The sequence below is a fragment of the Chiloscyllium punctatum genome, unplaced genomic scaffold, assembly GCF_047496795.1.
Source record: "Chiloscyllium punctatum isolate Juve2018m unplaced genomic scaffold, sChiPun1.3 scaffold_1576, whole genome shotgun sequence".
In the NCBI taxonomy this organism is placed as follows: Eukaryota; Metazoa; Chordata; class Chondrichthyes; order Orectolobiformes; family Hemiscylliidae; genus Chiloscyllium; species Chiloscyllium punctatum.
The window spans coordinates 1-26,970 of record NW_027311310.1 but is presented as its reverse complement, the minus strand read 5'-3'; the positions used below and the strand labels follow the sequence as shown (position 1 = coordinate 26,970).

Below are 26,970 nucleotides of genomic sequence, written 5' to 3'. Positions count from 1 at the left end.
CTCAGAAGTCCAGTGCAGTCAGCTGGGAAATGATCTGAGGCAGTAGAGAGCTGCCGCTGGTGACTAAGCACTGGACAGTACAACCTTGGGCTTGAGAGCTGAGCGAGAGGCAAGTCCGTGTTAGGAGGAGGGGAGCTGCAAATCAACACAGAGGACCCCCCCCCCCCCCCACCACACACACACACACACACACACCTCCTTTGTAAAAGAAGCGCCTTGTGTTCGCTCAACGAGGAGAGCCACCCGCACGATGCCAAAGTCAGGAGGCGAGTACGTGTTGGGAGTTGGATGGTGTGTTTCTGGCGGTGGGATTTGCACGGTTAACCCTCTCCCCCCCCCCCCCCCAGGACAGGCTGCTGGAGAAAGGGTTGCCCATTTATGGTCAGCCCTCTTGGGGGTGAAAATTACCGACGGGGCTCAGTGACTTTGCAAATTTGTTGGTGTTGGAACTAATTGGACAGGGGTCTTGTTTGAAAGGAACCAGCCGGGGGGTGGGGGGATTTAAATGCCTGTTCGCTGGCAAGATCCCAACCCTGTCAGAGTGGTTTTTGCGTTCGAAGTCAAAGTTTTTTTAATATATATATATATATAACCAAAAGGAATCTTCTAATCAGTGGCTTGCTGCATGAAGTTCTTTCTGTTGGTGTGTACTCTGATCTGTGGTATGGGTCACATGCCGAAATTTGAGTTTGCTGTTTATGTCCCCCCCTTAATCCTCAGGAGGGAGTGGGAAATCAGAACCAGTTCTCAACATTTTTAAATTTTTGTTAATAATCGTTCTCTTGAGTCGCAAAACGAAGCCGAACCGAGCAAGATTCAGAAGTACAGTGCCTCCCTGGCTTTTCAGAGATAAAATCTGGGAGCTCCTGTATGTCTGCCCTGAGGGAGGGGGGGGTCCTGTTTGTTCAGGCCTGTTACTTTGACCTGGCCCCTGTCCTCTTGGCTGAGAGGCAATTAGCTATTTATTTACTATTGCACAACTTTAGAATGACCACAGAATTCACAGCACAAAATCTGGCCACTCGGTCCATCTGATTGACATTTACTCTCCAACCAAGTCTCTTCCCAGACCACCCCTTCTCTCTCTCTTAACAAAACATCTTCCATTCCCTTCTCTCTCTCTCTCTCTCTCAGGTCTTTATAGGGTCACACAGCATGGAAACAGACCCTTCGGTCCAACTTATTCATGCTGACCAACTTTCCCAAACTCGACTAGTCCCACCCGGCTAAACCTTTCCTATTCATCTCCCTGTCCAAACGCCTCCTTAATGCTGTAACTGTACCTGCACCCTACCACTTCCTCTGGCAGTTCATTCCACATATGAACCACCCTCTATGTGAAAAAGTACCCCTCAGGTCCCTTTTAAATCCTTTCCCTCTCACTTTAATATTAAGCCAAGAGGGTGATGCTGGAAAAGCACAGCAGGTCAGGCAGCATCTGTCCCGCTGTGCTTTTCCAGCACCACACTCTCGACTCAGATCTCCAGCATCTGCAGTCCTCACTTTTGCCGTAAAATTAAGCCCTCGAGTTTGAACCCCTCACCCCTCCGTCCTAGTGAAAAGACTTTGACTGTTCACCCTTCCAGGCCCCTCATGATTTTATAAACCCTCAACCTCATACACTCCAGGGGAAAAGAGTCTTAGCCTCTCCCTCTAACTCCAACGCCCCAGTCCCGGTGACGAACCTGCCCTGGTAACGAGCGAATTAGAAACGCACTGAGGGTTGTGGCCCTGTCATTCGCTGAGGGGTTGTGGCCCTGTCATTCGCTGAGGGTTGTGGCCCTGTCATTCATTGAGGGTTGTGGCCCTGTCATTCGCTGAGGGTTGTGGCCCTGTCAGCACGTCCTCATCTCCCCTCCAGATACTGCAGAATTTATCCAACTGTCTTAAAAAATATTGTGACGTCCTGCCTGCCTCCTCTACTCTCTGGGCGGAGGGTTTCACAGGCTCTCAACCCTCATAGACAATTCTCCTCACTGTTGTCTTAACCCGGGAGAGCCACCGCTCCCACTTTCTCACCCCCTCCCCGTAGAGAATGTTCTCTCTCCACCAGCCCTTGGTTTAAGCATCCCATTAGCCTCTGCTACATTCCCTGGGGAGGCAATGGCCCTTAGTATTAATGTTCTAGGGACCAAGGTTCAAATCCCGCCAGGACAGATGCTGGAATTGAATTAAATAAAAACCTGGAATTAAGCATCTAATGGTAACCATGAATCCATTGTCAGAAGAACGCATCTGGTTCGCTAATGACCCTTATTACTGTCCTTTCCTGGTCTGGCCTACATGTCACTCCAGACCCACAACAATGTCACAGAGATGTACAGCATGGAAACAGACCCTTCGGTCCAACCTGCCCATGCCGACCAGATATCCCAACCCAATCTAGTCCCACCTGCCATCACCCGGCCCATATCCCTCCAAACCCTTCCTATTCATATACCCATCCAGATGCCTTTTAAATGTTGTAATTGTACCAGCCTCCACTACATCCTCTGGCAGCTCATTCCATACACGTACCACCCTCTGTGTGAAAAAGTTGCCCCTTAGGTCTCTTTTATATCTTTCCCCGCTCACCCTAATCCTATGCCCTCTAGTTCTGGCCTCCCCAACCCCAGGGAAAAGACTTTATTTATCCTATCCATGTTCCTCATAATTTTGTAAACCTCTATAAGGTCACCCCTCAGCCTCCAACGCTCCAGGGAAAACAGCCCCAGCTTGTTCAGCCTCTCCCTGTAGCTCAGATCCTCCAACCCTGGCAACATCCTTGTATATCTTTCTGAACCCTTTCAAGTTTCACAACATCTTTCCGATAGGAAGGAGACCAGAATTGCACGTAAATATTCCAACAGTGGCCTAACCAATGTCCTCAACATGACCTCCCAACTCCTGTACTCAATACTCTGACCAATAAAGGAAAGCATACCAAACACCTTCTTCACTATCCTATCTACCTGCGACTCCACTTTCAAGGAGCTATGAACCTGAACTCCAAGGGTCTCCTTGTTGACTCTTAATTGCCCTCTGGCCAATTAGGGATGAGCAATAAATACTGGCCGAGCCAGTGATGCCCTTAACCTATGAATGAATTAAAAAGGAATCCTGTATATTCTGGACCACAAGTGAAGGAGACCATTCAGCCCATCGTGGACAGTCTGGATCCAAACTATCTCATCAGTCACACAGCCCTGAGCTTTCCCCTGTCCTGCTGAACCCTTCCGTGAGCTCAAATCTGTCTGAGGTTAGGCAGCAGCCTTCTTGAACAGACCCTCAGAATTATTCAATGTCCTGCACCTCCTGCTGACTGCCCTCACAGTTTGAAGGCGCCAAGGTGAACGGGGAGCACTGGGATTCTGTGTAACTGCACACTGGCATGACTCAGCACCCTTTTGTTTTTCAAAAGGGGAGAACTGAAAGGAATAAGCTGGAAAGAATGCAGAAAAGATTGACCAGGATGCGACCTGGACTGGAAGGTTTGAGGTATCAGCAGAGGTTGGATAGGATAGGACTTTACACAAGTCTGTAAGATCACGAGAGACATAGATCAAGTGAATTGCTGAGGTCTTTTTTTTCCCGAGGGGGTGTGGGGGAGTTCAAAACTAGAGGTTTAAGGAGAGAGAGCAGTGAGATAAAACAGGGTCCAGAGGGGCAATTGTTTCACACAGTGGGTGGAGAGTGTCTGGAACAGGCTGCCAGAGCGAGTAGTGGAAACAGGTACCATTTTGTCATTTAAGAAACATTTCGACAGGGACTTGAATGGGATAGGAACAGAGAGATATGGACCAATTACAGGCAAATGGGACTAGATCAAATTGTGAAAACTGGACAAGTTGGACCAAAGGGCCTGTTTCCACACTGTAAACCTCTGACTCTATCATTTAAGTTTTTTGTTTAGTTTTGCTGCAGGACAACATGTCAGTAATTTCTCCTGTATCTCCACTTCACTTGGAGAAGGTGACTCCCCTCCACCTTGTCAATCTCTCTAAGATGTCTCCCATTGCTTCATCTAAGATGCTGGTAATGCATGGCACTGTGAGCAGCTGCTTTTCATATGGTCATGTCTCTCAGACAAAACTAAGGGGGACAAAGTCATCTCTTGGTCAGTATTGCCTCCTCAGCCAATAGTGGGCAGGTTTGGGAGCTTGCTGAGTGGAAATGAACAGCTGTCTTTCCGGCATTACACTTGTGACTAAGGTCCAATGTGTCATCTGCACTGAAAACTCCAAATGTTGGAGGTCACGGGGAGTTAGACAGCATCCATGGAGAGTGAGAGAGAGAGAGAGCTAGCGAACATTTCAAATCAAGATGACTCTGCACCAGAGCCCAGGGCTGCCTGACCCTCTGGGAGCTCCAGAATTTGATGTTTCAGTACAGACTCCAGCATCTGCCATCATTTGTTCCTCCAATGCATCATTTCATGGGAGTCTAGATCAGAGTGGTGCTGGAAAAGCACAGCAGTTCAGGCAACATCCGAGGAGCAGGGAAATCGACGTTTCGGGCAAGAGCCCTTCGTCAGGAATACAGGCAGAGAATTCAACTGTGTCCTGAGGTCATTTCCTCATCTCACGGGAGCACGGTGGTTCAGTGTTCAGCACAGCTGCCTCACAGCATCAGGGTTCGATTCCACCCTCGGCTTGCTGCCTGTGTAGAGTTAGTACATTCTCCACATGTCTGCGTGAGTTTCCTCCCACAGTCCGAAAAGGTGCAGATTGGGTTGGACTGGGCACGCTAAATTGCAGATAGTGTTCAGGGATGTGCAGGCTGGCTGAGTTAGCCATGGGAAATGCAGGGTTAAAGGGACAGGGGAGGGGTGAAGATCCTCCAGAGGGTCACTATGGACATGATGGGCCAAACTGGAACACCGGGTAACAGAGTAACAAGTTAAGACATGTTACTCGCAGCTAATCTCTCTCTCTCTCCCCCTGACAACCTCTCTGTCTCTCTCCATCTCCTCCTCCACCACCACCCTCCCTCCCCCCAATCTCTGCAGCTCGAAACCGGAGGATGTATCGACTGCTATACTCCAGCAGAAACATCGGCCAAACAGACTCATTGTGGACGAGGCCATTAATGATGATAGCAGCATCGTCTCCCTGTCCCAGGTAAACACTCCCCGGCCTGTCCCACCTAAACAGCTCCGCCCTGTCCTGGATAAGCAGCCCTGGCCCGTCCCAGATAAATACCATGCTGGATCAGTGCTGAGGGAGGGCCGCACTGTCGGAGGGTCAGTGCTGAGGGAGTGCCGCACTGTCGGAGGGTCAGTGCTGAGGGAGTGCCGCACTGTCGGAGGGTCAGTGCTGAGGGAGCGCCGCACTGTCGGAGGGTCAGTGCTGAGGGAGTGCCGCACTGTCAGAGGGTCAGTGCTGAGGGAGTGCCACACTGTCGGAGGGTCAGTGCTGAGGGAGTGCCGCACTGTCAGAGGGTCAGTGCTGAGGGAGTGCCGCACTGTCGGTGGGTCAGTGATGAGGGAGGGCCGCACTGTTGGAGGGTCAGTGCTGAGGGAGTGCCGCACTGTCGGAGGGTCAGTGCTGAGGGAGTGCCGCACTGTCGGAGGGTCAGTGCTGAGGGAGTGCCGCACTGTCAGAGGGTCAGTGCTGAGGGAGCGCCGCACTGTCAGAGGGTCAGTGCTGAGGGAGCGCCGCACTGTCGGAGGGTCAGTGCTGAGGGAGCGCCGCACTGTCGGAGGGTCAGTGCTGAGGGAGTGCTGCACTGTCAGAGGGTCAGTGCTGAGGGAGTGCCGCACTGTCAGAGGGTCAGTGCTGAGTTCTGTTGATCCTGTTTGCTGATGGGTCCCTGGTTCAGTGTGAGCAATGCTCCTGCATTCCTCTGCAGTGCCTGGCCTGTAGGTTTGTACAGAGTTGAGCTTTCCTGTAGGTTTGTACAGAGTTGAGCTTTCCTGTAGGTTTGTACAGAGTTGAGCTTTCCTGTAGGTTTGTACAGAGTTGAGCTTTCCTGTAGGTTTGTACAGAGTTGAGCTTTCCTGTAGGTTTGTACAGAGTTGAGCTTTCCTTGCAGGTTAAGATGGATGAGCTGCAGCTTTTCCGAGGGGACACGGTGTTGCTGAAGGGGAAGAAACGGCGTGAGACAGTCTGCATTGTTCTGTCGGATGAGACATGCGCTGAGGAGCGAATCCGCATCAGCAGAGTGACCCGGAATAATCTGCGGGTTCGATTGGGCGACGTCGTCAGGTGCCGTCTCAATGTCACACCTTTATATAACGAGATCGGAGCGCGTGAGACCGTAAAATAGTGGACTGAAGGGTTAATGGGCATTGGAGAGGTCTCCAGGGAGATGAAGTGGGGTCTGTGTGTGAGTGTGCATGCGTGTGTTTGTCTGAGAGTGTATGCATCTGTCTGCGTGTGTCTGTCTCTGTGTGAATCATTGAATCCCCACACTGTGGAAACAGGCCCTTCGGCCCAACAAGTCCACACTGACCCTCCGAAAAGTAACCGACCCAGACCCATTCCCCTACCACGCTCATTTACCCTTGACTAATACGGCTAACCTGCACATCCCTGAAACTATGGGGTAAGTTAGCCTGGCCTATCCACCCTGACCTGAGCATCTTTGGACTGTGGGAGAAAATCAGAGCACCCAGAGGAAACCCACGCAGACACGGGGAGAATGTGCAAACTCCACACAGTCAGTTGCCCGAGGCTGGGATCGAACCCGGGTCCCTGTGAAGCAGCAGTGTTAATCACAGAGCCACTGTGATGTTTGTGTTTGTTGTGTGTGCGTATGCACCTGCGTTTGTGTGAATGTGATTGTACATAGAACATAACAGCACAGTACAGGCCTTTCGGCCCTCGATGTTGTGCTGCCCTGTCATACTAATCTGAAGCCCATCCCACCTACACTATTCCATGTACGTCCATATGCCTGTCCAATGACGACTTAAATACACTTAAAGTTGGCGAATCTACTACCGTTGCAGGCAAAGCATTCCATACCCTTCCTACTCTCTGAGTAAAGAAACTACCTCTGACATCTGTCCTATATCTATCACCCCTCAATTTAAATCTATGTCCCCTCATGCTCACCGTCACCATACTTGGAAAAAGGCTCTCCCTGTCCACCCTATCTAACCCTCTGATTATCTTATATGTCTCTATTAAGTCACCTCTCAACCTTCTTCTCTCTAACAAAAACAGCCTCAAGTCCCTCAGCCTTTCCTTGTAAGACCTTCCCTCCATACCAGGCAACATCCGAGTAAATCTCCTCTGCACCGTTTCCAAAGCTTCCACATCCTTCTTATAATGCGGTGACCAGAACTGTACACAAGACTCCAAGTGCCAGAGTTTTGTACAGCTGTAGCATAACCTCATGGTTCCAGAACTCGATCCCTCTATGAATAAACACTGTATGCCTTCTTAACAACCCTATCAACCTGGGTGGCAACTTTCAAGGATCTGTGTACCTGGACACCAAGATCTCTCTGCTCACCTACACTACCAAGAATCTTACCATTAGCCCAGTACTTTGCATTCTGGTTACTCCGACCAAAGTGAATCACCTCACACTTGTCCACATTAAACTCCATTTGTCACCTCTCAGCCCAGCCCTGCAGCTTATCGGTGTCTCTCTGTAACCTACAACATCCTTCGTCACTATCCACAACTCTACCGACCTTAGTGTCATCTGCACATTTACTAACCCACCCTTCTACGCCCTCATCCAGGTAGTTTATAAAAATGACGAACAGCAGTGGACCCAACACCGACCCTTGTGGTACACCACTGGTAACTGGACACCAAGATGAACATGTTCCATCAACCACCACCCTCTGTCTTCTTTCAGCAAGTCAATTACTGATCCAAACTGCGATATCTCCCACAATCCCATTCCTCCCCATTTTGTACAATAGCCTACTGTGGGGAACCTTATCGAACGCCTTGCTGAAATCCATATACACCACATCAACCGGTTTACCCTCATCTACCTGTTTGGTCACCTTCTCAAAGAACTCAATAAGGTTTGTGAGGCACGACCTACCCTTCACAAAACCGTGCTGACTGTCCCTAATCAAATTATTATTTTCTAAATGATTATAAATCCTATCTCTTATAACCTTTTCCAACACTTTACCAACAACTGAAGTAAGATTCACTGATCTATAATTACCAGGGTTGTCTCTACTCCCCTTCTTGAACAGGGGAACCACATTTGCTATTCTCCAGTCTGCTGGCACTATTCCTGTAGACAATGACGATTTAAAGATCAATGCCAAAGGCTTGGCAATCTCCTCCCTGGCTTCCCAGAGGATCCTAGGATAAATCCCATCCGGCCCAGGGGATTTATCTATTTTCACACTCTGCAGGATTTCTAATACCTCTTCCTTGTGAACCTCAATCCCACCTAGTCTAGTAGCCTGTATCTCAGTATTCTCCTTGATAACATTGTCGTTTTCTAGAGTGAATACTGTCGAAGAATATTCATTTAGTGTTTCCCCTATCTCCTCTGACTCCACACACAACTTCCCACTACTATCCTTGATTGGCCCTAATCTTACTCTCTTCATTCTTTTATTCCTTAAATACCTATAGAAAGCCTTGGGGTTTACCCTGATCCTATCCACCAACAACTTCCCATGTCTCCTCCTGGCTCTTCTGAGCTCTCTCTTTAGGTCTTTCCTGACTTCCTTGTAACCCTCAAGTGCCCTAACTGAGCCTTCACATCTCACCCTAACATAAGCCTGGTTCTTCCTCTTGACCAGAGATTTCACTTCCTTAGTAAACCACGACTCCCACGGTCTACAGCTTCCTCCCTGCCTGACAGGTACATACCTATCTAGGACATACAGGAGCTTTCCCTTGAATAAGCTCCACATTTCTAATGTGCCCATCCCCTGCAGTTTCCTTCCCCATCCTATGCTTCCTAAATCTTTCCTAATCGCACCGTAATTGCCTTTCCCCCAGCTGGAACTCTTGCCCAGTGGTACACACCTTTCCCTTTCTATCACTAAAGTTAACAGAACAGAATTGTGATCACTGTCTCCAAAGTGCTCACCTACTTCCAAGTCTAACACCTGACCGGGCTCATTACCCAGTACCAAATCTAAAGTGACTTCACCCCTTGTTGGCCTGTCTACATACTGGGTCAGGAAGCCCTCCTGCACACACTGGACAAAAACTGACCCATCTATAGTACTCGTACTGTAGTTTCCCAGTCAATGTTTGGAAAGTTGAAGTCTCCCATGATAACTACCCTGTCTCTCTCACTCCTATCGAGAATCATCTTTGCTATCCTTTCCTCTACACCTCTGGGACGATTTGGAGGCCTATAGCAAACTCCCAAAAGGGTGACCTCTCCTTTCCTGTTTCTAACCTCAACCCATACTACCTCAGTTGACGAGTCCCCAAACATCCTATCTACAACTGTAATACTGTCCTTGACCAACAATGCCACACCTCCCCTCTTTTACCATCTTCTCTGTTCTTATTGAAACATCTAAATCCCGGAACCTGCAATACCCATTCCTGTCCCTACTCTATCCATGTCTCCGAAATGGCCACAACATCGAAGTCCCAGGTACCAACCCATGCTGCAAGTTCCCCCACCTTATTCCGAATGCTCCTGGCATTGAAGTAGACACACTTCAAACCAACCTCTTGCCCGCCAGTGCCATCTTGTGTCCCTGAAACTTGCGTGTGTCTGTGTGTGTTTGTCATGTGTATGTGTGCGTGTGTCTGTGTGAATGCACGCGTGTGCGCGTATGTGTCTCTGTGTCTGTGAATGTGTCTCTGTGTGTATGCGCGTGCGTGTGTGTCTGTGAATGTATCTCTATGTGAATGCATGCGTGTGTCTGTATCTGTGAATGTGTCACTGTGTGTATGCGCGTGCGTGTCTGTGTGTCTCTGTATGTGTCTGTGAATGTGTCTCTCTGTGTTTATGCGTGTGTGCATGCACCTATGTGTGCGCGTGTGTCTGTTAATGTGATTGTGTGTGTGTGTCTATGAATGTGTCAGTCTGTGTGTGTGAGAGTCGGGATTGAGGGAGAATTTGAGAGCACAGGGTTGTGTGCATGGGGTTGTGAGGGGTGGAAGGGGCAGGTACTGAGGGTCCCACAGTGGGGGGGGGGGGGGGGGGGGGATGGATGTGGAAGATTCACATGAGCCAATGGTGCCCCTGTTGTGCTGTGGGGATGAGCTCTTGGTGCTACCGTCTGTTCATTGTCCTCTTCATTGTTCTTCAGTATTCAAGCATGTCCTGACGTGAAATACGGAAAGCGAATTCACGTGTTACCCATTGACGACACAATCGAAGGGCTGACTGGGAACCTGTTTGAAGTTTACCTGAAACCCTATTTTCTGGAAGCTTATAGACCTGTGCACAAAGGTACGAGAGAACCCACATCTCAGCAAGGGCTAGAATTTCCCAGTAAGACCGAACGGCCGTATTCCCCAGCACTGCATTAACCAACATCACACAGGGAACCGAACAACACAGAGATGCTGCTGGGAATTCCCAGCAGGGTCAGCTGGCCCCAACAAGGACTGAAACCACGTTCATGTTTCACGTCAGTGACTACTCATTAGAACCACTGATGAGTTCTTAGAACTCATCTTCTTAGATGTGATTAAATTTTAATTTCACTCTCTTGCTTTCTTCCTTTCTGTTTTTTTTTCTTTGTCTTTCTTGCTCTTGCTTTCTATCTAACTTGCTCTCTGTCTTTTCACACTCTGTCTTTCTCACTGTGTCTGTCTCTCTCTCTATGTGCCTGCTTCTCTCTGTCTCCACATCCTCTTATGTGTGTGTTACAAAGGGAGTGTAGCCCTGTCTGTCCCTGGTCTGTGTGGGACAGTGATTTAATGGCGGTGTGGGTCTGTGTGTGTGTGTGTTACACAGGGAGTGTAGCCCTGTCTGTCCCTGGTCTGTGTGGGACAGTGATTTACTGGCGGTGTGGGGCTGTGTGTGTGTGTGTTACACAGGGAGTGTAGCCCTGTCTGTCCCTGGTCTGTGTGGGACAGTGATTTAATGGCGGTGTGGGTCTGTGTGTGTGTGTTACACAGGGAGTGTAGCCCTGTCTGTCCCTGGTCTGTGTGGGACAGTGATTTACTGGCGGTGTGGGGCTGTGTGTGTGTGTTACACAGGGAGTGTAGCCCTGTCTGTCCCTGGTCTGTGTGGGACAGTGATTTACTGGCGGTGTGGGTCTGTGTGTGTGTGTGTTACACAGGGAGTGTAGCCCTGTCTGTCCCTGGTCTGTGTGGGACAGTGATTTACTGGCGGTGTGGGGCTGTGTGTGTGTGTGTTACACAGGGAGTGAAGTCCTATTTGTCTCTGGTCTGTGTGGGACAGTGATTTACTGGCGGTGTGGGGCTGTGTGTGTGTGTGTTACACAGGGAGTGTAGCCCTGTCTGTCCCTGGTCTGTGTGGGACAGTGATTTAATGGCGGTGTGGGGCTGTGTGTGTGTGTGTTACACAGGGAGTGTAGCCCTGTCTGTCCCTGGTCTGTGTGGGACAGTGATTTACTGGCGGTGTGGGGCTGTGTGTGTGTGTTACACAGGGAGTGTAGCCCTGTCTGTCCCTGGTCTGTGTGGGACAGTGATTTACTGGCGGTGTGGGGCTGTGTGTGTGTGTTACACAGGGAGTGTAGCCCTGTCTGTCCCTGGTCTGTGTGGGACAGTGATTTAATGGCGGTGTGGGTCTGTGTGTGTGTGTGTGTTACAGGGAGTGTAGCCCTGTCTGTCCCTGGTCTGTGTGGGACAGTGATTTAATGGCGGTGTGGGGCTGTGTGTGTGTGTTACACAGGGAGTGTAGCCCTGTCTGTCCCTGGTCTGTGTGGGACAGTGATTTAATGGCGGTGTGGGTCTGTGTGTGTGTGTTACAGGGAGTGTAGCCCTGTCTGTCCCTGGTCTGTGTGGGACAGTGATTTACTGGCGGTGTGGGTCTGTGTGTGTGTGTGTTACACAGGGAGTGTAGCCCTGTCTGTCCCTGGTCTGTGTGGGACAGTGATTTAATGGCGGTGTGGGTCTGTGTGTGTGTGTTACACAGGGAGTGTAGCCCTGTCTGTCCCTGGTCTGTGTGGGACAGTGATTTAATGGCGGTGTGGGGCTCTGTGTGTGTGTTACAGGGAGTGTAGCCCTGTCTGTCCCTGGTCTGTGTGGGACAGTGATTTAATGGCGGTGTGGGTCTGTGTGTGTGTGTTACACAGGGAGTGTAGCCCTGTCTGTCCCTGGTCTGTGTGGGACAGTGATTTAATGGCGGTGTGGGTCTGTGTGTGTGTGTTACACAGGGAGTGTAGCCCTGTCTGTCCCTGGTCTGTGTGGGACAGTGATTTACTGGTGGTGTGGGTCTGTGTGTGTGTGTTACAGGAGATATCTTCCTGATCCGAGGCGGTATGCGGGCTGTTGAGTTTAAAGTTGTGGAGACTGACCCAACTCCCCACTGCATTGTGGCCCCCGATACCATCCTTCACTGCGAGGGAGAGCCAATCAAACGAGAGGTGAGCTGCTCCCTTTACTGGCTGTACGTGTTTTGTCCCTCCTCCCCAGAGGGAGGGGGCTGGGTGGGGCAGGGTCTGGGGAGGGGGCTGTGGTGTGGAGGTGCTGGGGGGGGGCTGGAGAGGGGAGCTTTGGATGGGAGGGACCATCTCTGATTCTACAGGAATCCACACTGAGTTGGAGGCCCATCCTGACCCGTGTCTGCAGCTCCACAGAATAGAATCCCAACAGTGAGGAAAGAGGACACTCATCCCATCAAATCTGTACCGACCCTTCAAAGAGCATCCCAGTCAAACCCAGGCACATCCCCCCCCCCCCCCCCCCCCCCACCAACCCTATCGCTGTAACCCCTGCATTTCCCATTGCTAGCCCACCCAGCCTGAGTCAGCCTTACTGTAATGAGAGAACCGTCGAAAACAGGAGCAGGAGGAGGCCATTCGGCCCTTCAAACCTGCTCTGCCTTTCAACAGGATCACGGCTGACCATCCAACCCAGTCCCCTGCTCCTTCTCTTCCCCCAAACCTTTAGCTCCAAGAGCACGTGCTTCATTGTAACGGACCAGCTCTCATTAAGTACTCTTTTCAAATGATCTGGGAGATAGATGATGGAACAAGTTTCTCTGATTTCTTTAATTGTTGGATGTGGAATTACGGATGGCTTTACTTTGAAACACTGGCATAGCGGGGAGTACATTTCCTGATGCTGGTACTAACCTCAACTTAGTCCCTGTTTGAGAGTAAAGTACTGTGTTCAGTTCTGGCCCCACTCGACAGATAGTCCATCCCTGCTCCTTTTTATTATGTTTATTACATAATAAGTGATTCTGAAATTCGTGGGATGTCATATTTGTATCGAGGGAAGTTCAAGCACTGACATTTGTATCACTCTACAGGGTTAGTAAGAAGAGAAGACAAGAATTCTGAAGTATTTCCATTAGAGCAGAAATTCCTTCATATGCATTTGGCTTGCTAATGTGTGTCTGTGCTGAGTGCACACTATAATGTGCCATGGTGGGTCAGTGGTTAGCACTGCTACCTCACAGCACCAGGGACCCAGGTTCGATTCCAGCCTCAGGTGTCTGTCTGTGTGGAGTTTGCACACTCTCCCCGTGTCTGCGTGGGTTTCCTCCCACAGTCCAAAGATGTGCAGGTCAGGTTAGATTGGCCACGGGAAATTGTCCATAGTGTGCAGGCTAGGGGGTAAGCCATGGGGAATGCAAGATTAGGGTAGGGAGACAGCCTTTGGTGGGATGCTCCTTGGAAGGGTCTGTTTGGACTCAGTGGGCTGAATGGCCTGTTTCCACACTGTAGGGATTCTATGACTGTCACCAGGATGAACATCAGAGTTACATTCCTCTGTCAGTATCTTGTGATCCCAGATCCCGTAGCTCAGGGCACCAGTATTCCCCAACTCTCTGAGCTGTGCTCCAGGGAATCAAACACATCCGTGTGGCTGGTGTGGCACTTAGGGAGTGGTACCCCTGTTGGCACCTTTCAGGTGTGACGTTACATTGGGGCTCCTTCAGGCGGGTGCCAAAGGTCAAAGAAGACCCATATTAACCCTTTCAGCCACCTTGGTCCCCAGATGCTACCAAACTGGTGACCGTGGCACGGAGCAGGCCATCCAATTTTGCCATTACAGTTGATGCCCATAGGAATCAAACGGAGCCCTTCGCCCGCGAAGTGCTTTGGGTCAGGTCATGTCCGGTGCTATACAAATGCGGTGAGATGGTGACCCTGCTTGTTACTCCGCCCCCGGCAGGACGAGGAGGAGAATCTGAATGATGTCGGGTATGATGACATCGGAGGGTGCCGCAAGCAGTTGGCACAGATCAAGGAAATGGTGGAGCTCCCTCTACGTCACCCAGCCCTTTTCAAAGCCATTGGAGTGAAGGTGGGTGAGCCCAGTGCGCGCAAGTGTGCTCGCGCACGTGTGTGTGTGTGTGTGTATACGCACGTGTGTGTGTGTGTATACGCACGTGTGTGTGTGTGTGTATACGCACGTGTGTGTGTGTGTGTGTGTACGTGTGTGTTCCCCTGGGGTTCCTCAGACACACTCCCCCCACAAAGAGACAGCGCTCGGATTGTCCTGCTTCAAGCCAGCTCCCATTTCCAGTCCCGTCTCCTTCTAACCCGCAGCGTTGTCCTGCTATAACAGGGTGTTCTGTTCTTGTGCAACATGAGAACATCGCACAATAGCAGCACCATTTGAAGTAATGTTCGAACCAATACAAAACGTTCACCCTTTAGAAACACTGTCCCCAGTTCATCAATCACGTTACGGCGAATTCGTCTTAACGAAACACACATTATAACAGACCAACCTGTGGTCTCTCTGAAACCCGAGGCACCTGGGAATCGCAATAGGGTGGGTTAGCCTTGGGAAACGCAGGGAGATAGGGTGGTGGGGGGGAGGTGAGTCTGAGAGGGATGCTCTTAGGTGTAGACTTGTGGGGCCGAATCACCTGTTTCCATACTGCAGGGATTCTATAATTGGAAGGAAATTTGGGATCCAGTGAGGGAGAGCTGGATTCATGGTCAAAGTGGTGAGGTTGCATTGTGTGTCACTCTTGATGCCGGGGACGGTTCCCTTCCAGTCTGACTCCATGATCCTCTGGAAGGGAAAAGGGCTGACATTTCCTGTAGGCCTGAGTGGAGGAACTTGGAGAAACGTTCTCTCTCATCCAGACATCCTACAGCAGGTCACCCTGGTGTCTGCGGACAAGGGGTGGCCCTGACACAAGGTGGGAAACATTCAAGACCATGGTTCCTCTCAGTCACTCTGAGAGAAACAGGTTACCGTGCGAGGAGATCCTCGGCTCAACCAGTCCAACCTGCCAACCAATCAGCACCCTCCTCCCCTGCGGTGTAAATTTGTCATGCTTCTTTTGAGATTTGGCATTCTTGTGTTTAGTCCTGATGAGAGCAAGGGTCTCCCATTCTCCAGCGGTTACAATCAGCGTCAAGGTCCCGAGATGTACGCCCAGCTCCCGGGGGCATTTCCTGTTGCTGTGGCGCTTTTGTGGAGGGGGAGGGGTGCAGCAGTAATGTGTCCCCAGTGGGAGCGGGGGGAGACAGTCTGTCACCGTGGCGAGGGAATTCGGAGGGGGTGCAGGGGAGTCTCGGTGAAGTTTGACCACGTGACCTGTTCTGATTTAACGCAGCCTCCTCGCGGGATCTTGCTGTACGGGCCTCCGGGGACTGGGAAAACGCTGGTGGCCCGGGCTGTGGCCAATGAAACTGGAGCATTCTTCTTCCTCATCAACGGTGAGACCGAACTGCTTGGCGCTGTGTTTCCGGTGGGCGATCACATGACACAGTGGCCATTCAGCCCATCGCAGTTTCTCTATGATGGAATCTTTACAAATTCCATCGATGTCCAACTTGTTGACTTCCATCTTTCTGGGAATACGGTCCCTGTGTCACCACAAAATTGAAATTTCCATTTAGCCCACCGAAACTCTTTGAGGAGATTAAACGTTGACTTTCTCCGCAGTTGTCCACCTCTGACCTCGGGGATATTTCAGAATCTACAGAATAGACCCATTTCAACAACGAGAGACTGTAAGGGATAGTGCGTCATCCAATGCTTAGCTCGAATGTCAGAGAAAACTAGGGACTGTTCAAAAACAGGTGACAGGTCAGAAAATTGGGAAGAATATTTCTTTAAAAAGCAAGGAACAGTCAAGGAATTAAATCCAGAGGCAACAAGCAGAGCATGAGAGAAAGCTAGGCAGAAATATAAAAACAGATGGAGTTTCTGTACATACGTAAAGATGACAGGTGGTTTAGCACACTTGCCTTCATTGCTGGGTCTTTTGAGTCTAGGAGTTGGGATGTCATGTTGAGGTGGTTGAGGACATTGGGGGCGCCCCTTCTGGAATACTGTGTCCAGTTCTGCTCACCCTGTTACAGGAAGGATATTATTAAGCTGGAGAGGCAGAAGAGATTTACCAGGATGTTGCTGGGAATGGAGGTTTTTGTGTTATAAGGAGGGGCTGGGACCTTTTCCACTGGAGCGTAAGAGGTTGTGGGGTGACCTTATAGAGGTTTCTAAAATAACGAGGGGTATGGATAAGGTGAATGGCTGGTGTCTTTCCCTAGGGTGGGGGATTTAAATACTAGGGTCACATCGAGTCATAGAGATGTACAGCATGGAAACAGACCCTTCGGTCCAACCTGTCCATGCCGACCAGATATCCCAACCCAATCTCGTCCCATCTGCCAGCACCCGGCCCATATCCCTCCAAACCCTTCCTATTCATATACCCATCCAAATGTCTCTTAAATGTTGCAATTTTAAAGGTTAGAAGAGAAAGACCTTAAGAAGACATGAGGGGCAACATTTTTATACAGAGGATTGTTTGTGTGTGGAATGACCTTCCTGAGGAAGTGGTGGATGTGGGGACAGTTACAATGTTTGAAAGGCATTTGGATAAGTCCATGAATAGGAAAGGTTTGGAGGGATATGGGCCCGGAGCAGGCAGGTGGGACTGGTTTAGTTTGGGATTAGGGTCAGTGTGCACTGAAGGGTCTGTTTCTGTGCTGTATGACTCTGACTAAGACAAATGAACAATGTGCGTGTTGGTCCAATTGAAAGTAAGTCTAGAGAGTTAATAATGGCAAATATTGAAATGGCGGATGGATTGAACAGACATTTTGCATTGCTTTGAACTACAGAGGATTCAAGTAACATCCACAAGCAGCGGTACATCAGGAGGAAGGGAGGGAGGAACTTGGGAAAAATCCCAACCATTGGGGGAAGTGGTCCTGAGTAATTTGTTGGTGATGTGATTGAGAAGTGCTCAATCCTGGTGGACTTTATCCCAAAGCCTTAAAATGGTCAATGAGACCATTAATGCGGTGGTTTTACCTTTCAGAAACGGCCTGGATTTGAGCTCCGTTCAATCAGATTTGGAAGATGGCAAATGTAATTCCTTTTATTTGAAAAGAGAGAGAGAGAGAGACAGAGAGCAGGAAGTTCCAGGCCTGTTAGCTTTACATCTGTCTGAGGGAAAATGTTAGCAGCTATTAGTAAAGATGTTTACAGCAAGGCACTTGGATAATGATGATCATGGATCCAATGTCAATTGTCGAAAAGCCCATCTGGGTCACTAATGTCCTTAAGGGAAGGAAACTGCCATCCTGACCTGGTCTGGCCTACAGGTGACTCCAGACCCACAACTAATGGGGTTGACTCTTAACTACCCTCTGGGGATGGGGCAATAAATGCTGGGCCCAGCCAGTGACGCCCTCATCCCATCAACAAATTGAAAAAATCATAATGTGGAGATGCCAGTGTTGGACTGGGGTGTACAAAGTTAAAAATCACACCACACCAGGTTAGAGTCCAACAGGTTTAATTGGAAGCACTAGCTTTTAGAGTGCTGCTCCTTTGTCAGGTAGCTACCAAGTGAAGGAGCAGCACTCTCAGAGCTAGTATTTCCAAATAAACCTGTCAGCCTGCAACCTAATGTTGTGTGATTTTTAACTTTGACAAAATCAGGCAGAGTTGACATGGTTTTGTGAAAGGGAAATCATGTTTGACCGATCTATTGGGTTTTTGTTTTTGAGATGGTAACGTATGCCGTGAATTTAGGGAACCAGTGGATGTTTGGAACTTAGGTTTCCAGAAAGCATTTGATGAAGTTCCCCGTCAATGGTCATTATAGAAAACGATAAGGTCATGTTGTAGCGGGCGGACTATCCAGCTGGTTAACGGGAAGCAGAGAGCAGATGTTTTTTAATATTCACTCATGAGACATGGGTGTTGGTGGCTGGCCCCTGCATTTATTGCCCATCCCTAGTTGCCCCTTGAGAAGGTGGGGGGTGAGCTGCCTTCTTGAACCGCTGCAGTCCACCTGCTGTGGGTTGACCCCAATGCCCTTAGGGAGGGATTTCCAGTAACAGTGAAGGAATGGTGATGTATTTCCAAGTCAGGATGGGGAGTGGCTTGGAGGGGAACCCGCAGGTAGTGGTGTTCCCATGTATCTGCTGTCCAGACTCGATGGAAGTGGTCTTGGGTTGGGAGGTACTTTATAAGGATCTACAGGTCTCTCAGAATTCTGTACATTTCAATAAGATTCCTCCATCAACCTTCTAAGCTCCATCGAGTACAGACCCAGAGTCCTCAACTGCTCCCCATGTGACAAACCCTTCATCCCCGGGAGCATTCTTGTGCTGTACCAACTACACGTGTTGAGCAGCCCTCAGTTGGTCTCGATGAACAGCGTTTCCTTGAGGGACCTGGGGGATGTCTGATAACTGGCCCAATCCTGAAACCACACTCGAAACAACAGCGAAGGGGTTGACTTGGATGCTTTGAGACCAGTGTAGTTGTTATACTGCTTCTGTGTGCCACAGGGCCTGAAATCATGAGCAAACTAGCTGGGGAGTCGGAGAGTAACCTGAGGAAGGCGTTTGAGGAAGCTGAGAAGAATGCGCCAGCGATAATCTTCATCGATGAGCTGGATGCAATTGCACCAAAGAGAGAGAAGGTAAACCATTACAGGGCAGCACAGTGGTTAGCACTGCTGCCTCACAGCGCCAGGGACCCAGGTTCGATCCCAGCCTCAGGCGACTGACTGTGTGGGGTTTGAGCATTCTCCCCGTGTCTGCGTGGGTTTCCTCTGGGTGCTCCGGTTCCCTCCCACCGTCCAAAGGTTAAGCTGGATTGGCCATGGGAAATTGCCCGTAGTGTTCAGGGATAATTGTCAAATAATAGGGCAGGGGAATGGTTTGGGTGGAATACTCTCGGACGGTTGGTGTGGACTTGTTGGGCCAAGTGGCCTGTTTCCACACTGTAGGGAATCTGTGATTACAGTCGACAAGGTGGAAACCAGGGGGATCAGTTCGACAGAAACTAGATAGAGGAACCCCCTGAGCAGTGTTGGTCAGGACTGTACTGTGGGTTGTGTCCCCATTACTGGCTTTGGATTATTGAGAAGAGAAATGAAATTGTGAACAATGTACAAACCCATTTTTACAGATGGGTACCCTCTGGTTTCTGGCTGCTACTTCTGACCCTCTGTCATAACCTGATCCCCTCCCACTCCCCACTGCCCCTCTCTCCCTCTCCCTCTCCCTTCCCACCCCTCCCCCTCCCCCCTCCACCTCCCCCGCCACCTCCCCCTCCCTCCCTCTCCCCCCACTCTCTCCCCCCTCCCTCTCCCTCCCTCTCCCCCCTCCCCCCCTCCCCACCCTCCACCCCCCCTCCCTCCTCCCCCTCCCTTTCTCTCCCCCCTCCCTTTCTCTCCCCCCCCTTTCTCTCCCCCCTCCCTTTCTCTCCCACCCCTCTTCCCCCCCTCTTCCCCCTCTCTTCCCCCCTCTCTTCCACCCTCTCTCCCCCCTCTCTCCCCCCCCTCTCTTCCCCCCCTCTCTCCCCCCCCTCTCTCCCCCCCTCTCTCCCCCCCCCTCCCCCCCCTCTCCCCCCCTCTCTTCCCCCTCTCTCCCCCTCTCTCCCCCCCTCTCTCCCCCCCCTCTCTCCCCCCCTCTCTCCCCCCCCCTCTCTCCCCCCCCTCTCTCCCCCACCCTCTCTCCCCCACCCTCTCTCCCCCTGCTGCCCCTCCCCCCCTCCTCCCCCTGCCCCTCCCCCCTCTGCCCCTCCCCCCTCCCCCCGCTGCCCCTCCCCCTCTCCCCTCGCTGCCCCTCCCCCCTCTCTCCTCGCGCCCCTCCCCCCCCGCTCCCCCTCCCCCCCTCTCCCCCGCTGCCCCTTCCCCCTTCCCCCCGCTGCCCCTCCCCCCCTCCCCCCGCTGCACTCCCCCTCTCCCCCCGCTGCCCTTCCCCCCCGCTCCCCCTGCTGCCCCTCCCCCCCTCTCCCCCGCTGCCCTCCCCTCTTTTCCCCGCTGCCCCTCCCCCTCTTTCCCCCGCTGCCCCTCCCCCTCTTTCCCCCGCTGCCCCTCCCCCCTCTCCCCCCTCTGCCCCTCCCCTTCTCTCCCCCCTCTGCCCCTCCCCTTCTCTCCCCCCTCTGCCCCTCCCTTCTCTCCCCCCTCTGCCCCTCCCCCCTCTGCCCCTCCCCCCTCTCCCCCCTCTGCCCCGCTCCCCCTCCCCCGCTGCCCCTCCCTCTCTCTCCTCCGCTGCCCCTCCCTCTCTCTCCCTCCACTGCCCCTCCCTCTCACTCCCTCTCCCCCTCTCCACACCGCCCCTCTCCCACCCTCCCTCTTCCCCCTCCCTCTTCCCCCCCTCCCTCTTCCCCTCCCTCTTCCCCCCTCCCTCTTCCCCCTCCCTCTCCCCCCCTCTCTTCCCACCCCCCTCCTTCTCTCCCCCTCCGGCCCCTCTCCCCCACTCGGGCCCTCTCTCCCCCACTCCGGCCCTCTCTCCCCCCCTCCCTCTCTCTCCCCTCCTCCCTCCGTCTCTCCTCCCCCTCCCCTCTCTCCCCTCCTCCCCTCCGTCTCTCCTCCCCCTCCCCTCTCTCCCCTCCCTCCCACCCTCTCTTCCCCGTTCCCCTCTCTTTCCCCTCTCCCTATCTCTCTATTCCCCTCTCCCTCCCTCCCTCCCCCCCCTTCCCCCCCTCTTCCCCCCCCTCTTTCCCCCCCTCCTCCCTCCTCCACCCCTTCCTCCCTCTCTCCCTCTCCCACCCACCCCCCTCCCACCCCCCCTCCCTCCCCCCTCCCTCCCACCTCCCTCCCCCTCCTTCCCCCTCCCTCTCTCCCCCTCCCTCCCTCCCTCTCTCTCCCTCCCTCTCTCCCCCTCCCTCCCTCCCTCCCTCTCTCCCCCTCCCTCCCTCCCTCCCTCTCTCCTCCCCCTCCCTCTCTCCTCCCCTCCCTCCCTCCTCTCTCCTCCCCTCCCCTCCCTCCCTCTCTCCTCCCTCTCTCCCTCCCTCCCTCTCTCCCTCCCTCCCTCTCTCCCTCCCTCTCTCCCCCCCTCTCTCCCCTCCCTCCCCTCCCCTCTCCCTCCCTCTCTCCCTCTCTCTGCCTCCTCTCTTCCCCCCCTCACCCCCTTTCCCTTCCCCCACCTCCCTTCCCACCACTCTCTTCCCCCCCCTCCCTCCTCCCCCTCCCCCCTCTCCTCCCCCTCCCCCCTCTCTTCCCTCTCCCCTCTCTCCCCCCTCCTCTGCTGCCCCTCCCTCCGCTGCCCTCCCTCTCACTCCCTCTCTCTCTCTCCCCTCCCTCTTCCCCCCTCTCCCCCTCCCCTCCTCCCTCCCTCCCTCCCTCCCTCATCCCCTTCCCTCCCTCCCTCCCTCACCCCCTCCCCTCCCTCTCTCCTCCCCTCCCTCTCTCCTCCCCTCCTCTCTCCTCCCCTCCCTCCTTCCTCCCCTCTCTCCTCCCCTCGTCCCTCCTCCCCTCCGTCCCTCCTCCCTCCGTCCCTCCTCCCTCCGTCCCTCCTCCCCTCCCTCACTCCTCCCCTCCCTCCCTCCATCCCCTCCTCCGCCCCTCCCTCCCCTCCCTCCCCTCTCTCCTCCCCTCCGTCCCTCCTCCCTCCGTCCCTCCTCCCCTCCGTCCCTCCTCCCCTCCGTCCCTCCTCCCCTCCCTCACTCCTCCCCTCCCTCCCTCCATCCCCTCCTCCGCCCCTCCTCCCCTCCCTCCCCCCCTCCCTCCCCCCCTCCCTCAGCCCTCCCCCCCTCCCTCAGCCCTCCCCCCCTCCCTCAGCCCCTCCCTCACCCCCCCTCACCCCCTCCCTCACCCCCTCCCTCTCTCCTCCCCTCCCTCTCTCCTCCCCTCCCTCTCTCCTCCCCTCCCACCTCTCCTCCCCTCCCTCCCTCTCTCCCCCCCTCTCTCCCCCCCTCTCACCCCCCTCTCTCCCCCCCTCTCTCCCCCCCTCTCTCCCCCCTTCTCTCCCCCCTCTCTCCCCCCCTCTCCCCCCCACTCACCCCCCCACTCTCCCCCCCTCTCTCCCCCCTCTCACCCCCCTCTCTCCCCCCCTCTCTCCCCCCTTCACTCCCCCCTTCTCTCCCCCCTTCTCTCCCCCCCTCTCTCCCCCCCTCTCTCCCCCCCTCTCTCCCCCCCTCCCTCACCCCCTCCCTCACCCCCTCCCTCCTCTCTCCTCCCTCCCTCCCTCCCTCCCTCCCTCTCTCCTCTCCCTCTCTCCTCTCCTCCCCTCCCTCACCCCCCTCCCTCACCCCCCTCCCTCACCCCCCTCCCCCACCCCCCCCTCACCCCCCCCCCCCACCCCCCCCCTCACCCCCCGCCCTCACCCCCTCCCTCACCCCCTCCATCACCCCCCTCCATCACCCCCCTCCATCACCCCCCTCCATCACCCCCCTCCATCACCCCCCCTCCATCACCCCCCTCCATCACCCCCCTCCATCACCCCCCTCCATCACCCCCCTCCTCACCCCCCCTCCCTCACCCCCCTCCTTCACCCCCCTCCCTCACCCACCCTCCCTCACCCCCCTCCCGCACCCCCCTCCCTCACCCCCCTCCCTCACCCCCCTCCCTCACTCCCTCCCTCACCCCCCTCCCTCACTCCCCTCCTCACCCCCCTCCATCACCCCCTCCATCACCCCCCTCCATCACCCCCCTCCATCACCCCCCTCCATCACCCCCCTCCCTCTCCCTCCGGCCCCTCCCTCCCTCCCTCCCTCCCTCCCCTCCCCTCCTCCTCCCCTCCCCCTACCCTCTCCCTCCCCTCCCTCCTCCCTCTCTCCTCCCCCTTCCCTCCCCCCTCCCTCCCCCCTCCCTCCCCCCTCCCCTCCCCCCTCCCCCTCCCTCCCCCCTCCCTCCCCCCTCCCTCCCCCCTCCCCCCTCCCTCTCTCCCTCCCTCTCTCCCTCCCTCTCTCCCTCCTCTCTCCCCCTCCCTCTTCCCTCCCCCTTCCCCTTCCCCGGCCTCTCCTCTTCCCCCTCCCCCCTCTCCCCAAACCTCCCTCCCCCTCCCTCCTTGCTCCCTCCCCCCCCACCCTCTCTCCTTCCCCCCCTCCCCCCTCCCCCTCCCCTCATCCCTCCCTCCCCCCTCCCCTCCCTCATCCCTCCCTCCTTCCCCCTCCCTCTCTCCTTCCCTCCTCCCCCTCCCTCCCCCTCCCTCCTTCCCCCCCCCACCCCTCTCCCCGCTCACCCTCAACCTCACCCTCCCCCTCCCCCTCCCTCCTTCCCCCCTCCCTCCCTACCCCTCTCCTCCCTCCCTCCCTCCCTCTCTCCTCCCCCTCCCTCCCTCCCTCTCTCCTCTCCTCCCTCCTCACCCCCCTCCCTCACCCCCCTCCATCACCCCCCTCCATCACCCCCCTCCATCACCCCCCCTCCATCACCCCCTCCATCACCCCCTCCATCATCCCCCTCCCTCACCCCCCTCCCTCACCCCCCTCCCTCACCCCCCCTCCCTCACCCCCCTCCCTCACCCCCCTCCCTCTCCCTCCCTCCTCCCTCCCTCCCTCCTCCCCTCCCTCCATCCTCCCCTCCCCCCCTCCTCCCTTCCCCCCTACCCTCTCTCCTCCCCCTCCCCCCTACCCTCTCTCCTCCCCCCCCACCCCCCCCACCCTTCCCTCCCCCTTCCCTCCCCTTCCCTCCCCCTTCCCTCCCCTTCCCTCCCCCTTCCCTCCCCCTTCCCTCCCCCCTCCCTCCTCTCTCCCTCCCTCTCTCCCTCCTCTCTCCCTCCCTCTCTCCCTCCCTCTCTCCCTCCCTCCCCCCTCCCTCCCTCTCCCCTCCCTCCCCCCTCCCTCCCTCTCTCCCTCCCTCCCCCTCCCTCCCACCTCCCTCTCTCCCTCCCTCTCTCCCTCCCTCTCTCCCTCCCTCTCTCCCCCCCTCTCTCCCCCCTCCCTCTTCCCTCCCCCCTGCCCCTCCCCCGGCCTCTCCCTCTTCCCCCTCCCCCTCTCTCCCCAAACCTCCCCTCCCCCTCCCTCCCCCCCCCACCTCTCTCCTTCCCCCCTCCCCCTCCCCCTCCCCCTCCCTCATCCCTCCTCCCCCCTCCCCCTCCCTCATCCCTCCCTCCTTCCCCCCTCCCTCTCTCCTTCCCTCCTCCCCCTCCCTCCCCCTCCATCCTTCCCCCCCTCCCCTCTCCCCCAACCCTCTGCCCCTGCCCCTCCCCGTCTACGCCCTCCCCCCCTCACACCCTCTCCCCGCTCACCCTCAACCTCCCCCTCCCCCCTCCCCCTACCTTCTTCCCCCCTCCCTCCCTACTCCCTCTCTCCCCCCTCTCCCTCCCTCTCTCCCCCCCTCCCTCTCTCTCTCCCCACCTCCCTCTCTCTCTCCCCACCTCCCCCCTCCCTCTCTCTCTCCCCACCTCCCCACTCCCTCTCTCCCCACCTCCCCCCTCCCCCCTCTCTCTCCCCCACCTCCCTCTCTCCCGCTCCCTCTCGCCCCCCTCCCCCTCCCTCGCTCACCCTCCCCCTCCCTCGCTCCCCCCTCCCCCCTCTCTCTCCCCCACCTCCCTCTCTCCCCCTCCCTCTCTCCCTTTCTCCCCCCTCCCTCCCTCTCTCTCCCCCTCCCTCTCTCCCTTTCTCCCCCCTCCCTCCCTCTCTCTCCCCCTCCCTCTTTCCCTACTGCCCCTCCCCCCTCTCTCTCTCTCTCTCTCTCTCTCTCTCTCCCCCCACTGCCACTCCCTCCCTCTCTCCACTGCCCCTCCTTCTCTCTCTCCCTCCCTCTCTCCACTGCCCCTCCTTCTCTCTCTCCCTCCCTCTCTCCACTGCCCTCCTTCTCTCTCTCCCTCCCCTCTCTCCACTGCCCCTCCTTCTCTGTCTCCCTTAAGTCTCTTCGTCCCACCCTTTCTCTGCCCCTCTCCCAGAGGGGAGTGGGATTCTGGACGCTGTCTCTCTCTCTCTCACTCTCTCTCTCACTCTCTCTCTCACTCTCTCTCTCTCTCTCACTCTCTCTCTCACTCTCTCTCTCACTCTCTCTCTCACTCTCTCTCTCTCACTCTCTCTCTCTCACTCTCTCTCTCACTCTCTCTCTCACTCTCACTCTCACTCTCACTCTCTCTCTCTCTCTCACTCTCTCTCTCACTCTCTCTCTCACTCTCTCTCTCACTCTCTCTCTCACTCTCTCTCTCACTCTCTCTCTCACTCTCTCTCTCTCTCTCTCACTCTCTCTCACTCTCTCTCTCACTCTCTCTCTCACTCTCTCTCTCACTCTCTCTCTCACTCTCTCTCACACTCTCTCTCACACTCTCTCTCTCTCTCTCTCACTCTCTCTCTCACTCTCTCTCTCTCTCTCACTCTCTCTCTCTCACTCTCTCTCACTCTCTCTCACTCTCTCTCACTCTCTCTCACTCTCTCTCACTCTCTCTCACTCTCTCTCACTCTCTCTCACTCTCTCTCACTCTCTCTCACTCTCACTCTCTCACTCTCTCTCACTCTCTCTCACTCTCTCTCACTCTCTCTCACTCTCTCTCACTCTCTCTCACTCTCTCTCTCACTCTCTCTCACTCTCTCTCACTCTCTCTCACTCTCTCTCACTCTCTCTCACTCTCACTCTCTCTCACACTCTCTCTCACACTCTCTCTCTCACTCTCTCTCACTCTCTCTCTCTCACTCTCACTCTCTCTCACTCTCTCTCACTCTCTCTCACTCTCTCTCACTCTCTCTCACTCTCTCTCACTCTCTCTCACTCTCTCTCACTCTCTCACTCTCTCTCACTCTCTCTCACTCTCTCTCTCACTCTCTCACTCTCTCTCTCTCTCACTCTCTCACTCTCTCACTCTCTCACTCTCTCACTCTCTCACTCTCTCACTCTCTCACTCTCTCACTCTCTCTCTCACTCTCTCACTCTCTCACTCTCTCACTCACTCACTCACTCACTCTCTCACTCTCTCTCTCACTCTCTCTCACTCTCTCTCACTCTCTCACTCTCTCACTCTCTCTCACTCTCTCACTCTCTCACTCTCTCACTCTCTCTCTCTCTCTCTCTCTCACACTCTGACACTCTGACACTCTCTCTCACACTCTCTCTCTCACTCTCTCACACTCTCTCTCACTCTCACTCTCACTCTCACTCTCACTCTCACACTCATTCACTCACTCACTCACTCACTCTCACTCTCTCTCTCAGAGAGCCGTTGGGAGGGAGGGTTTGGGGACGGATGGGTTTACTGTGGATATGGGAGCGAGGGCCCTGAGAGGGTGACCATGTTGATCAGTGCAATCCACAGTGATAATCTGTTCTGAATGTCTGTCATTTGAAAGTACTGACCATGTGTGCCCTCTCTCATTCTCTCTGTTGCTCACTCCCTTGTCCCCTCTCACTCCCTTGCCCCCCTTCCCCCCCCCTCACTCCCTTGTCCCCTCTCACTCCCTTGCCCCCCTTCCCCCCCCTCACTCCCTTGTCCCCTCTCACTCCCTTGCCCCCCTTCCCCCCCTCACTCCCTTGTCCCCTCTCACTCCCTTGCCCCCCTTCCCCCCCTCACTCCCTTGTCCCCTCTCACTCCCTTGCCGCTCTCTTTCAGACTCACGGGGAGGTTGAGCGCCGTATTGTCTCCCAGCTGCTGACCCTGATGGATGGACTGAAGCAGCGTTCTCATGTCATCGTCATCGCTGCGACCAACAGGCCCAACAGCATTGACCCTGCTCTCCGCAGGTTTGGTACGTTCCTGCCCTGAGCCCCCTCCCTTTGCCCACAGGTTGGCACAGAGCACAGGCCGCATGGTATTGCTGTTGGTTCTCGTGCGCTGTG

General features: G+C 54.8%; 1 protein-coding gene across 3 annotated transcripts; it reads left to right on the top strand.

Moving 5' to 3' along the window:
* LOC140475355 (transitional endoplasmic reticulum ATPase-like) lies at nucleotides 1-26,906 on the top strand. 3 transcript variants are annotated; one of them, XM_072567772.1, is made up of 9 exons: nucleotides 1-109; nucleotides 4,988-5,099; nucleotides 6,013-6,185; nucleotides 10,190-10,332; nucleotides 12,309-12,439; nucleotides 14,199-14,330; nucleotides 15,601-15,703; nucleotides 18,800-18,933; nucleotides 26,744-26,906. In XM_072567772.1, exons 3-9 carry the CDS (start codon nucleotides 6,019-6,021, stop codon nucleotides 26,894-26,896), a joined length of 963 nt encoding a protein of 320 aa, XP_072423873.1. In that variant the 5' UTR covers nucleotides 1-109; nucleotides 4,988-5,099; nucleotides 6,013-6,018; the 3' UTR covers nucleotides 26,897-26,906. The 3 variants fall into 3 exon arrangements, with proteins under 3 accessions (XP_072423873.1, XP_072423872.1, XP_072423871.1); XM_072567771.1 differs by lacking the exon at nucleotides 1-109 and adding an exon at nucleotides 112-270; XM_072567770.1 differs by lacking the exon at nucleotides 1-109 and adding an exon at nucleotides 159-291.
* Nucleotides 26,907-26,970: the final 64 nt, after the last annotated feature.